The following is a 14,335-nucleotide window of genomic DNA, read 5'->3' as shown; positions in this document are numbered from 1 at the left end:
CCCCTTCCCCCTCTCTCTCTCTGTCTCCTTCTTCTCCAGGTTTGTTCCACAGAGCCGTGATCCAGAGCGGCTCGGCCCTGTCCAGCTGGGCCGTCAACTACCAGCCCGTCAAGTACACCCGCCTGCTGTCAGAGAAGGTGGGCTGCAACGTCCTGGACACCCTGGACATGGTGGACTGTCTGAGGAAGAAGGCCGCCCGGGAGCTGGTGGAGCAGGACATCCAGCCCGCCCGCTACCACGTGGCGTTCGGCCCCGTCATCGACGGCGACGTCATCCCCGACGACCCCGAGATCCTCATGGAGCAAGGCGAGTTCCTCAACTACGACATCATGCTGGGCGTCAACCAGGGGGAGGGGCTCCGCTTTGTGGAGAACGTGGTGGACTCCGAGGACGGCGTCTCCGGGAACGACTTTGACTTCTCCGTGTCCGACTTTGTGGACAGTCTGTACGGGTACCCGGAGGGGAAGGACACCCTGAGGGAGACCATCAAGTTCATGTACACGGACTGGGCCGACAGGGACAACCCGGAGACCCGGAGGAAGACGCTGGTGGCGCTGTTCACGGACCACCAGTGGGTGGAGCCCTCGGTGGTGACGGCTGACCTCCACGCTCGCTACGGCTCGCCCACCTACTTCTACGCCTTCTACCACCACTGCCAGAGCCTGATGAAGCCCCCCTGGTCGGACGCCTCCCACGGGGACGAGGTGCCCTACGTGTTCGGCATCCCCATGATCGGGCCCACAGACCTGTTCCCCTGCAACTTCTCCAAGAACGACGTGATGCTCAGCGCCGTGGTCATGACCTACTGGACCAACTTCGCCAAGACCGGGTGAGTGAGCGGAGTGAGGGCGGAAGGTGTTCTCAGGAGACGGAGGTGGTTCTGTCCTCCTGTTTGTTAGTTCCGTTCAGAGTGTTTACTTCCTTAGCAGGAAAGATAGGACAGGAGGGGAAAGCACTTTTCAGAGTTTTTTTTTTCTTTTTCTAACTTCTCTGGATAACAGAGTGTGTGTGTGTGTGTGTGTGTGTGTGTGTGTGTGTGTGTGTGTGTGTGTATAATGTGTGTGTGTGTGCGTGTGTGCGTGCGTGCGTGCGTGCGTGTGTGTGTGAGCATGTGGGCCTGTGGGTATGCAGTGAGCATTTCTGTCTCTGTGTGCATGGCTGCTTGCCTGCCTGCCTCCTTGTGTTTTGGGTTGGCAAGACTATCTGCTCTGTAATACCAATGACCAGAAGGACAGACAGACTTATCAGTGAAGCATATCACACTCCAGCCCACAGCAGTATTGATCCACCAGCCTGCTCTCAGTCGATCACTTCTGCCCCCAGTGACTCCCTCTCTCCACCACACTCATTTCCACCCCCCAGCACAAAGCAGCTCCATTTGTATCGGGACTAGTGGTAATCACTTTTAACAACTGAAATTTAATTTGACAATCCCCGTTACTAGAGAAATATTGATTTGTCCCGACAACGGGCCATCATCTTAAATCTCTTCCTGTTGTTGTTGTTTTTTACCCGTTTCTATATCATCTGACATTTACATCCTGCCATTGGAGAGGGAGGGGAGGGGTGTAGGGACCCTCAGGGCAGGGGGGCTCTGTGGGGTTGGGTTCTCAAGGAGCCAGAAAACGCTAGCATTGATCTCCTTCCTCAACAGCTGTCACAGATGTCTAGCACGGTAGCCATCTTAAGTTAACAGTGTAGGTACAGAATGTTTTTATTCAGGTGTTCATTTTCTCTATGTTACATGAACTATCTGCAAAAGCCAAATACAAATGTTTTGAATATCAATGAAGCAAGTGGATACGACTGCTATGCCTTGAAGGAAAAACATTGACTACCTCTGCATGGAATGGTATTGACCTTGACCAAGGCCTTGGCATCTCAGTGTAATTCAAACTGAAGTGCTGTCCATGAACCTGTTTATAGTGTCAATCAATCAATCATTCAATCAATCAGTCAATCAATCAAATGTGTTTGCGCTTTTTACACCAATGTCTCAAAGTGCTTTACACCAAGAACAACATTAAACAATATAAAAGATAAATACAATACAAACAACATGAACTAACTCTGAACCATAGAACCCTAAAAAAGCAAGCCAAAATCTCCCCAGGAGGGATAAGAATGTAGGGCATCGTGACAAGAAAAACCCTCCTGGGAGGAAGAAACCTTGAGAGGAATCAGACTCCAAGGGGGACCCATCTTCCTCTGGAATGTAGTGTAGTAGAGCTTGGACAGATTTGGCACCACAACAGATCTATTGACTACAACCAAGTGATTAATTTCAACATTATTTTTCACTTGGCCCTGAAGAAGAAATCAACATAACAAATTGCGCCTCCATGCTGATCTCAGGTCACTTTAGCTTTTTTTTCTTCTCCCTAATGATTAGGATTAGTATTGGCGGGAGGTTAAAGTGATCCTGGATCTGTGTGTACGGGTAAGTCCTACCCAGGGTGTGTTCCGTAGGCATTCTTCCAGACAGAGGGATTAGGTGTGGGCCAGCAGTGGGCACTGAGCTGGTAAAGAGCCTGGGATTAGATGCCAGGATAATAGAAAACCCAGAGTGCTTCAAAAGGTAATTTTACACAGTCCAAAGTCATTATACCATCGATGCTATGGGGAGTGCGGAGGGGAATAAACCCTACATATTCAGCATGGATTAATAATGTTTAACTTTATCATCAAGTTATGCATTTTAACCATAGGAGGGGAGACTGCTCTAGACCATGTTGTCATTGTAATACACCCTTGAACTAAATCCCATTGGATTCCCCCAAGAGGGCGGGACCAATACACCAAGACTGCCACCCTATAGGCCAGGGGTGGGCAATTAATTTTCACAATGGGCCACATGAGAAACCGGGACTATTGTGGAGGGCCGGACCAGTAGGCTGAACTTAATTCTGCTCAATATTACTTTTATCGCTTTATAAAAAGCAGTAAATGATATGGTTTTGACTAGCTGCTACTGGTAAGAATACATGTTACAATAAGGCTATGAAAAAAATGTGGAGTAGGTAAAATATAGAAGAGCAAGAGGACTCATTTAAACACAGGGAAGTAAATGCAGCTATAGTTTTGACCTTTTGCAACATCAGTTTGTGCCTATTATTTATTAACATTACATACATACAACATTACGAGTCACAGTGTAGTATTTCTACCTTCTGAAATGATGGCTAGCCTAGGACTGGTGATATCAAGCGAAAGGTTCTTTATATACAAATCTGCTGACATACACGTGTGATCACTTTCTTTTTCAATAAAACGAGCTATTAGATATTCACTTTCAATTCAATATACAATTCGCATTTCTCAAAAACAACAAACTGTCAACTTATATGACGTCTTTCTACAAGACATTCTGGAACCTGCAGTTCTTCTTCTTAGCTAATACAACAGAAATGTACTCCTGTCAATCAATCATGTAACATATGTATCAATCTCTTAACTGTGAATCAATCATGTAATGTAATTTTAATGACTTTAATGACCATAATAAATTGTGTACAATTTTAGCTGGTGAACACTGCACTAATGAATGTGCCAAGGCCTGCCACCTCATCCTACAAAGAAGAGTAGCCTTCATGAGCATCGCACAATAAACTGCCCCCTCCCTTTTCTTTACATATTTCATTGCCTTTACATACTGTATTTTATTGTAATGCCAATGGTATTTGTTATGTAATAGTTCAAGTGTAATAGTACTCGAATGTACGTTTTTAATTTGTATTGCTATGATTTGTATTGTGTCTCACAACTCCACGTGAGTGGTCCTCAACTTTTTAATGCACCTTTTGTTGCTGTTCTTTATACCATACCTGTTTGTTGAGGAGTGACACATAAATAAAGATATATCTATCTATATCTATATCTATGTAACATATTAATCAATCTATTTTAACTGTGAATCAATCATGTAACATATTAATTAATCTATTTTAACTGTGAATCAATCATGTAACACATTAATCAATCTATTTTAACTGTGAATCAATCATGTAACACATTAATCAATCTATTTTAACTGTTTCATACTTTTATTCTGAAGGAAAAAAAGTTGAGAGTTTATTCTGAAAAAAAAGGTTGAGACTTTTATTCTGGAAAAAAAAGGTTGAGACTTTTATTCTGAAAAATATATATATATATATATTTTGGATGTAGTTTTTTAGGACTTATTTTTAAAGTTTTTTTAGGACTTTTATTCAGAAAGGTGTTTTTTTTAACTTTTATTCAGAAACTTTTTTTTCAGACTTTTATTTAGAAACTTTTTTTTTAGGACTTTTATTCAGAAACTTTTTTCAGACTTTTATTTTGAAACTTTTTTTTCAGACTTTTAATTTGAAACTTTTTTATGACTTTTATTCTGAAACTTTTTTTTATGACTTTTATTTTGAAAAATGTTTAGGACTTTTATTCTGAAACTTTTTTTAGGACTTTTATTCTGAAACTAAAAAAAATAAAAGTCAAAACACGAAATTCTGTGATCACTACCTTTTCCAGTTGAACATAAACTAAACTATTATTTAAATGCTGCTTTTGCGAAAGATACTTACATCCCACCATTTTTTTTCAGAGGATGCAAAGTTATAATGTAGCGTAGGCTATGGAGATGTTGTAGTTGATCCCAAAGTCTGTTCAAACCCAGGCAGTGAGACCAGCAGGAAAACACAACTAGATCTTCTATAATTCTAACTGGATAGTACTTAGTTTCCAATCATAGTTAGCTAGATTACTTATGCTTACGCCCAAGTTCCACCTACTGCGTTGCTACAAGCATTTTCAATCTGGTATTATCTAGTTCTAGTGGATTAACCGCTGTGGTGATTTAACAGCTGATAAACTGACTAAACTAAAAACTAACCCTAAAATACATCAAGTAGACTACAAACAGAGCAAAACAAGAAAACAACAATAATTTGTCTGTTTTTACATGTGCTTAAACTACAGATAAGCTAAGCTTTCAAATTATGTGTCATACATTGAAATCGGAGAAAGATTGAACACGACAGGCGTATTTGAATGTCGGTGCACCTCAAACACTGAATGGGAGAAAAGTGACTCTAAACGCAGCCACAGCGATGAACGCTGCTAACATCTAGCGGCTAACAGTGGTACATCGCTACGAACTTCTAAAGCCGAGTACACACTAGACGATTTTAACCCCGATTTAGGTGTCGCCGACCAGTTTCTTGCGGAGACAAAATCCTCCGGTCGTTGCAAACTCGGGGACGCGCCGTCTCCGACGCTCGTTTAATGTGACAGGATCCCGTCGGAGGGCCGTCGCAGGGCTCCCGATTTTTTCAAACGTTTCATTTTATATTTTTTTGACAGCTGTCAAACGTCTCGTCATCATGTGCTGATATCGCGACACTACAGCTTGGCGAATCGTCCCGACCAAGTGAAGAATCTTGTAGTCTGTGAGCCCCTGTCGTTGCCACATCCTGTAGTCTGCGCTGTGCTGCGCAGTCTGCGCGCTGCTGCGACGCGGACAGCAGCACGACGGTCGTTTAGTGTGAGAGGCTCAGCGATGTTACAACTTGAAAAGTCGTCTAGTCTGTAGCCGCCTTTAACTGTATTTGAATAACGTCACAACATGCTGAGAGAACATCGACATGCTAAAAACACATAACATAACAAGATGAACACATAGTTCTTGCTTTTGAACACGTCCTAAAACGAAAGTATGTTTACAAGTCAAGTCTCCCTTACTGGTAGCCTCCGGCAAACGAGAACAGTAAATCCAATGCACACATTATAAGTATTTAGTGATCGTTAAACTGTTGTTTATTATATCGAGTAGGTACTTTAAAACTGGTTGTTAAGTTGGTGTTGTGAAAAAAAACGAAAACTAGATATTGTTGACACAATAAGTTTCACTTCTTCTCCCCTTCGAGTGAGAGTGTTGTGAGAGTTCACCACAATTGGTCTCATTGTGACGCATGCGTTCGCCGTCAAAAATCAAACTTCGCCGAATTTTTACTTTTGACGCAGCCATCGGACGCAACGCAACACTGACGCAACGCAGCAAGTGGAGCACCTTTCATTGATTACAATGCATTTGATCCCAATTCCGGACGCAACGCACATCTGACGCAACGCTCGATGGCCATGGTGGAGCTTGGCCGTTACCTTTACTTATCAAATGTACATTTTGTGATATAAAGCGTCACACGTCACACACAGCCTGGCAAAAAGCACCTCTCGCTACCCCTCTGAAACGAGAACTAAAACGGCCCGGCCCGGCTCGGTTGGCAGTGGAGAAAGCAAAACAAACCAGGCTCACGCGGTGCAACATAGTCACGCACGCACATACGTACATTTTAAATTAAATTGTCACCTTCAAAATAAAAGCAATGCAATTGTACTGGACGCATTGCCTACACTTATTTACATGTTATTTCTATTATTATGAAAAAACTCTTATTTTTATTGACCTCACACAGGGCCGGCCAGGGACAGCCATAGGGGGCCGTAAAATGCCCAGGTCTGCTATAGGCTGTCTGTAGGGCTGTGTTCCCGGCACAATCCCCTCCCAGATGCGCGTAATGAGCTGACGCAGATGGCACTTCCTGCTGCCCCCCACCCCGCCCCCCGTCTCGTAAATCGTATTTCCAAAACAAGTGTTGAGACATCATGTTGTGACACACACGCCCTGTATGTCAACAGTGGGTATCAAAGCAGCGTCCCCCCCCCCCCCCCCCCAAAGCCCTTCCCCTACTCAGCCTCCATGTGTCATCTTCATGGTACAAATCCCTGGCTTGGGCTTTTTCTGTATTATCAGTGTTGGAAAAGCATGAAAGGACGCTCACTGTCAAACCGTCTTAGAGAGTGGGCTGTGTGCGTGTCTGTGTGTTTCTTGTGCCTTCTCCATCCAGAGGCCTGACTGCCCAGAGAGATGGTACTGATAGTGGTATTTTACATACAACCTCTGTTTATTTTTTCCAGGCAATCTGTAATTTTGGGGGGGGGTTTGGACTGGCGAAATTGGCACATGTTGCAATACATATTGCACTGAAACATGTCCTCAAAAAGTCCCATCCTCCTCCTCAAATAAAATCATGGCAACAGACCCCCACCTCTCCTCATACCCACCATCGGTATATTAAAAAGATAACTGTGCACAGACTGAATCACAAAGGGCAAACGATCAAATGAAAAAGATCATTAGAGTTACAAGATACATTAGCACATCAACGTTGTCTTCCCACTTCCTGTCTCCTGTGTGTCGGCGCGTGTCTCATTTCCTCTCATACATGCTGTCTGAGATGCAGCTCACGCTGTGCAGGGCCCGGGTAAGTAGTTAGCAAGTACAACACTGTTACCCAGTGAATCTCTCTCTGTCTCTGGTGTGTGTGTGTGTGTGTGTGTGTGTGTGTTTCTCTCTCTCTCTCTCTCTCACTCTCTCTTCTCTCTCTCTCTCTCTCTCTCTCTCTCTCTCTCTCTCTCTCTCTCTCTCAGCTGGCCTCCTTCCTGTCTCTTCTCATAGTTTGTCTTTAAAGTCGACTTTGAGAACTTTGTGGAATGAATAAAGCCATGAATATGAACTCATAAGAAACAACTGTTTACCTCCTTTGCATTAGCTACCTAGGCACAAACATACCATATTGACTGGTTTTTATTTACCGTAGTAAACTCTTCAAATGAAGATGGAGCATCTGCACCTACCCACGGCACACTGAACAGCACAAACTGCGCTTTGATTTATACTCTTACAAGTTCATTTATGCTTGCTTGTGTTTTCTTTAACCATGTAATCGAATCACCTTCCCCTGTTTGGGTTAATGAAGTGTAGTCATCTACCATTAGTCTCTCAAAACGCCTTTTGACCTCCGCATGACCCCCCACAACCCCCCGGCTCTCCACTAATGACATCCCCTCACTCTCCTGCTCTCCTTTCATCCCTTTCTCTCCTCAGCCCCTCTCATCAGCCCACCTCAACCTCCATGGTCCACTGCTAGTTATCAGGTATGGTTGGGTTAGTGTGACGGGGCGTAGTCTTGACGTCCTACTCCATTAAGCCCACCACTTGATTGGAGATTTGTGGCCATTAGCCTGATTTGCATTGAAGAAGGATAGGAAGTTGTATGGCTTGTTAAGGGGCCTGGGTGCCATTGATTGGCTGCTGTGGTGTGGTCTGAATGTAATGAGGAGAGGGAGAGAGAGAGAGAGAGAGAGAGAGAGAGAGAGAGAGAGAGAGAGAGAGATGGGGAGAGGGGGATGATAGTGGGTCGTTAGTACCTCCTCCAATAAGAGAGAGTAGTAAGGTAAAGAAAGAGTGATGGAGGAAGAAAGAGAAGAAAAAAAAAGGGGGGGCGGGGGGGGGAGAGGGTTAATGTTAAGACACGTGTTGGCTGTCACTCACCTAATCCACCCAATCAATAGCATCCATAATAAGGAGTGGACAGCGAGAGCTTTGTCCTCCAACACCGGCCCACGCCCCAAAGTCACACCGCCTCACCCTGCATCACTTAGCCCACCAAACCGAAGCCTGCCATTAAATATGATCCACGCGTCAATCTCAGCCCACAGCCCCCTGTGCGCAAGGACTGTCTGTCTGTGTATGAAGGGTAAAAGACCGGCCTAATAGAAAGGCGTAGACGGTGCAGCAAGACGCCTCTGAGCCGTGCCAAGAGCCTATTAACAGAATAGGATGCAGTGTTTTGTATTAAAGTTTCACCATGAGCATAATAAAATGCACTGTGCTCTGCTTCTCTCCGAACATGAATTACAATTAGGTGTGTACTTTGGGTTACCTGCTAAGTAGATACATAACTGCAGGGGGTGAATTTGTTACACGACAACAACAAGGGAAAAATGGGCCTCAACTCTTGCATATTAGAACAGCGTAAGTGAACATCAATGCAACCCAATGAACGAGTGGCTTTTGTCTTATATCATACGACGAAAGCCCCCTCAGGAATTCAAAGACCTTGCGTGTGTGTGTGTGTGTGTGTGTGTGTGTGTGGCGAAAATAGATTGTTGTCTCCCACCTTAGGGGTCTTAAAACGTGTCTTTTCAGATTCAGGTGATGGCTAGGTCTGTGATCACTCAAGCGCTTCGGATTACACACAGAAGCAAAAGGGAAAGAGAGGTGCTAAAGGAAAAAAAAAACACAAAGACAATAGTATTCATTCTCTTCTCCCTTCCTTTTCTCCTCTTCATCTACCCTTTTACTTCGATGACAGTGGTTTGCACAAAGAGAGGCTAGCACGTCATAATTGGACATAATTCTGTCCAGTGTCGGGTCAGTGTGTCACCCTCTCAGTTCAGCTGACACTGACTGGGCCTTAAGATCACTGTTTGCTTGCCAATATCCTCCTTCAGAGCAGCCTGTCCTTCAGACAGCAGATGGCTTCGTCGTGTGGAAGATGTGGCACTGGGGTTCAACACCTTCATAAGGTGGTGTTGCTGGAGTTATTTCCCTGTGCTGCTTCTGTCTGTGTACACACACACACCCGCACGCACGCACACACGCACACACACACACTTGGCAAGCAAACACAAAAAGAACACCTATATCGAATCTGACAGATAGAGGTTCATCCCCCTTAGGACAACCACACACACTCACACATGCATGCACACACACACATACACGCACACACACACACACTCAGCTTTGGCCAAGGTTGCTGGGGGTGAGCAGGTCGTGGTGAGGGGTGGCGGCGGGGGGGGCGGGCTGGGGAGGAGATGAAGGACTGGTTTATAGCACTGGGGCCCCAAGTGCCCTGGCCATATGAAAACATCAGAGGGAATCTGAAAGGCCATTAAAACGCCCGCTTTTATCGGTGTAATAATCCCTCTGCTCAGCTCCGCCTGCGAGCCCGGCCACCGCACAAACAGCCATCCGGATTAAGTAGCAGTGCCTGACAGGAGGGAGGCTATCAGCTAATGCTGTTTGCACCCAGAGCATGAGGCCCCCCCCCCACACACACACAGACAGACACATCATATTCACAAACATATGACACCTTTCCAAGAGCACTGCACACCACGCACACCGTAGCACCTGTCTACTTGTCTAAGAGCGCACAGAAGACACACTGTCACACTGTCGTCTCCACGTCATACAAGTTACTCATCACCGTGCAAACATTTCACTTTAATTCACTCACCCACCCACACACTCACTCGCTGTCTCTCTCTCTCTCTTTCTCTCACACACACACACACACACACACTCTCACATACACTCACATACACAAACACACACACTCACACTCACACACACACACACACACACACACACACACACACATTCTCACACACAGTCACACACTCTCACACACGCACACGCACACACACACACACACTCACTCACACACACACACTCACTCATAACAGTATAACGGTACAAACATTCCACTTTAACTCACTCACCCACACACTCACTCACTCATTCTCTCACACACACACACACACACTATACACTCATCACATTACAGTACACTCAACTGTGGAGTTCACACCACACAGTGAACTCCTCAGGGCGCACCACACAACATTGCACATGTTCCACATGGTGGAGCAGCTACCACTACCCTAGAGCACGTACTGTATGAGGCCCTGCCGCTGGAAAGGTTAGTACAGGGGTTCAGACACAGCAGTACAGAGGTCGCCCTCCCATGCCAATGGTGAGGAGGAATGTTGGCTGTTTACTATCGACTTTGCAACATTTACCCGACCATATGTGTGTGTGTAATTAGATAAGGCAGCCAGTTGTTCTCTAATGCGGCAAATCAAATTAACTAAAGATGCCACATTGATTTCTTTGTGTTCCTTAAATTATTCATTTTCACTTGCACTGAGCAACCCAGCCAGCAAGCCAGCCAGCCAGCCAGCCAGCCGGCCGGCCAGCCACAAAAACAGAAACAACAAACTACCCCCTCCACCAAAGCCTTCTCCCTTTCCTCTCCTCCTCGACGTGCTTGGGTTTGTTTGTGAGATGTCTTCACAAATGCCTTTTCGATGTTTTCGCTGCTTCAATTGTGTAGATTGATCCTCACGAGAGACAGGAGCGTTTGCAGTGTTATGGAGATACCAGGAACTCCCATTAACTGAGATTGCCCTGTTCTCCCTGATTGGTTCTCCTCTGTGCTGTGTTTGAGGTGCTGTGAGAATTCATAAAGCATGGCAGAGGAGAGTTTGTGTGTGTGGATGTGTGTGTGTGTGTGTGTGTGTGTGTGTGTGTGTGTGTGTGTGTGTGTGTGTGTGTGTGTCGGTGTGTGTGTGTGTGTGTGTGTGTGTGTGTGTGTCGGTGTGTGTGTGTCGGTGTGTGTCGGTGTGTGTGTGTGTGTCGGTGTGAGACGTGGACGACGGACGGCTTGGGCTAGCTACTCCATTGACGTCCTGTTCTGTTCTCTGGCATGTAGCTCACAGGGGAGATCGATATGACCTTACCTCCACCGCCTGCTGTGTGTGTGTGTGTGTGTGTGTGTGTGTGTGTGTGTGTGTGTGTGTGTGTGTAACCTCCACCGCCGGCTCCTTTGAAACTTAATTACTGATATTCCGCTACAAAGTCATCATAGTCTGGCTGTCAATATTCATCCGGGATCATTACAGGCCTAATAAAAGAGGTTATTTACGGGCGTCTCCGCTGACACCAGGCTATGCTGAGTGATTCGGCTCCAGCCATCTCAATTTGCCTCTCTCTCTCTCTCTCTCTCTCTCTCTCTCTCTCTCTCTCTCTCTCTCTCGCTTTCTTCTGCCAGAAGCACTGACCTGAAAAAGAAACATTTACAGCAGAAAAACTAGGGGAGGGGGCGGGGGGGTGGGGGGGTGTCGGGGGTGGAGTGTGAATTCTTCTGACTTGGCTTTTAATTTGGTGGTCTGTGTTTGTGATTGTCATTCCCAAATTCCCAAATCAATGTGAACCCTGGTTGCCATTGACATCACCCTCAGCACAAACCAGTCTCTTGCCCTACGGCCCTTGATAGACAGGTCTTCGTGAGATCACAGCGACTGTACCCTCACGGTTGCAGTCGTTTCTATGAAAAGCCAATCTCTGCACTCAATAACCACTTCAGAGACCTTGTGTCCATACTCCCACTTCCAACATCGTACAGCAGTGATACGAACAAGGAGAAATGTGATTGTAGGGAGAATGCCATATGTAAATACAGTTCATAAATCAATAAGGCCTCCGTGTAATTGAAATTGGTGCCAATCCAGGCCAGGGGTGGGTGAGTCATCAAAGCTGAAAAGAGAGACACACTGACCCCTGTAGGACAGTGCCAGTTGCAGCACTCTCTCACACACACAGCATCCACACAGCTTCCCTCTTAGTGTCTTGATTAATATGGTCCACTTTGCATCAGGCCACTGGAAGCTAATGCACACTGTGCTGCCTTCCCTTAGCAATTAGCAGAGGGGCTGCACCAGTGTTGGATTACCAACAACAGGATGCCTCCTGAAGCGTGTCGGGAAAAAAAAACCTGTTGACTTATTCATACGTGTTTACTTTAAAAGGCCTCTGGCCTGGTTGTGTAGGCGTGAGGCATCAGATCTGAATTAATTAATTAAGAGTAACACGTGAGGGGAGAAAAGAGAGGGTGGAGGAACGTACCGGGATGCCGATCCCTCGCTATCCTCACAGAGAGGGCTAACGTAAGGATGGAGGGGATACTGCCGTTGTTAAGACTTGTATTTGTCTCGAGGTGTGTAGTGTATGTTTTTATACATATATATGTTGTTTTATATGTATATATGTATATTTTTTTATATGTATACATTTTATATTTTTGTATATGCGCAGCAGGTCATCATATGCAGACATAGCTTGATCATAACAGGAGGACCTCTTTGTGAAGATACCTGAATTTGAGCGTTTCTTAAATCTTTATACACACCTCACTGAACACTTTATTAGGAACACTATACTAATACTGGGTAGGGCCTCCCTTTGCTCTCAAAACAGTCTCAATTCTTTGTGCCATTGATTCCACAAGATGTTGGAAACATTCCTTTGAGATTCTAGTCCATAATGACATGATTACATCACGCAATTCCGGTGCACTTTCAAGGTGTGAATCTCCTGTTCTACCACAATGTCATCCCAGAGGTGTTCTATTGGATTCAGATCCAGTGACTGGGAAGACCACTGAAGAACACTGAACTCATTGTCATGTTCATGTTCATGTTCATGAAACCAGTTTGAGACGACTTTTGCTTTGTGACACGGTGCATTATCATGCTGGAGGTAGCCATTAGAAGATGGGTACATTGTGGCCATGAAGGGATACACATGGTCAGCAACAATACTCAAATAGGCTGTGGCATTCAAGCAATGATTGATTGGTCCAGATGGGTCCAAAGTGTGCCAAGAAAACAATCCCCACACCACGTTACCATCTGAATGAATAAGATGTTCCTAATAAAGTGTTTGTTGAGTGTAGATCCTAATGCTTTGCTCTCTCTCTCTCTCTTCCTCTCTCTCTCCCTCTCTCTCTCTCCCTCTCTCTCTCTCTCCTTCTTTAGAGACCCCAACAAGCCGGTGCCACAGGACACCAAGTTCATCCACACCAAGGCCAACCGCTTCGAGGAGGTGGCGTGGTCCAAGTACAACCCCCAGGACCAGCTCTACCTGCACATCGGCCTGAAGCCACGTGTCCGCGATCACTACCGTGCCACCAAAGTGGCCTTCTGGAAACACCTGGTGCCCCACCTGTACAACCTCCACGACATGTTCCACTACACCTCCACCACCACCAAAGTGCCCCCGCCCGAGACCACCCAGAACTCCCTGTCCACCAAGAGGCCCAACGGCAAGGTCTGGCCCTTCAACACCAAGCGGCCACCCATCTCCACGGCCTACAACGGCGAGGACAAGGAGTCGTGGAACGGCGATGAGGACAGCCCTCTGGTGGTGGAGAACCCCAGGGATTATTCCACTGAGCTCAGCGTGACCATCGCCGTGGGCGCCTCGCTGCTGTTCCTCAACGTCCTGGCCTTCGCAGCGCTCTACTACCGCAAGGACAAGAGGCAGCAGGACTCGGGCCTCGGCCAGCCCAGCCCGCAGCGCCAGACCACGGCCAACGACATCGGCCACCACGACCCCGAGGAGGAGATCATGTCCCTGCAGATGAACCAGACCCACCACGAGTGCGAGGCGGGGAACCCCAATGAAGGAGCCCTGCGCCTGGCCTCGCTGCCTGACTACACCCTCACCCTGCGCCGCTCCCCGGACGACATCCCCCTCATGACCCCCAACACCATCACCATGATCCCCAACTCCCTGGTGGGTATGCCCAACCTGCACCCCTACAACACCTTCACCGCTGGATTCAACTCCACGGGCCTCCCCCACTCCCACTCCACCACCCGCGTATAG

The 14,335-nt window shown here is 46.4% G+C and overlaps 1 protein-coding gene across 11 annotated transcripts in view; it reads left to right on the top strand.

The window, feature by feature from the left end:
* The window catches only part of nlgn3a (neuroligin 3a), a gene marked incomplete at both ends in the record, with an annotated part of 107,419 nt that extends 93,084 nt beyond the window's left edge, over positions 1-14,335 (top strand). For all 11 annotated transcript variants that reach the window (XM_080525291.1, XM_080525288.1, XM_080525294.1 and 8 more), the window contains 2 exons: positions 40-829; positions 13,483-14,335. In XM_080525291.1, coding sequence (XP_080381417.1) covers positions 40-829; positions 13,483-14,335 — 1,643 coding nt within the window. The remainder of the gene's footprint in view (positions 1-39; positions 830-13,482) is intronic.

The sequence above is a fragment of the Nansenia antarctica genome, assembly GCF_963989245.1.
Source record: "Nansenia antarctica genome assembly, chromosome: 3".
Classification (NCBI taxonomy): domain Eukaryota; kingdom Metazoa; phylum Chordata; class Actinopteri; order Argentiniformes; family Microstomatidae; genus Nansenia; species Nansenia antarctica.
This window is presented reverse-complemented; position numbering and strand designations above follow the sequence as displayed.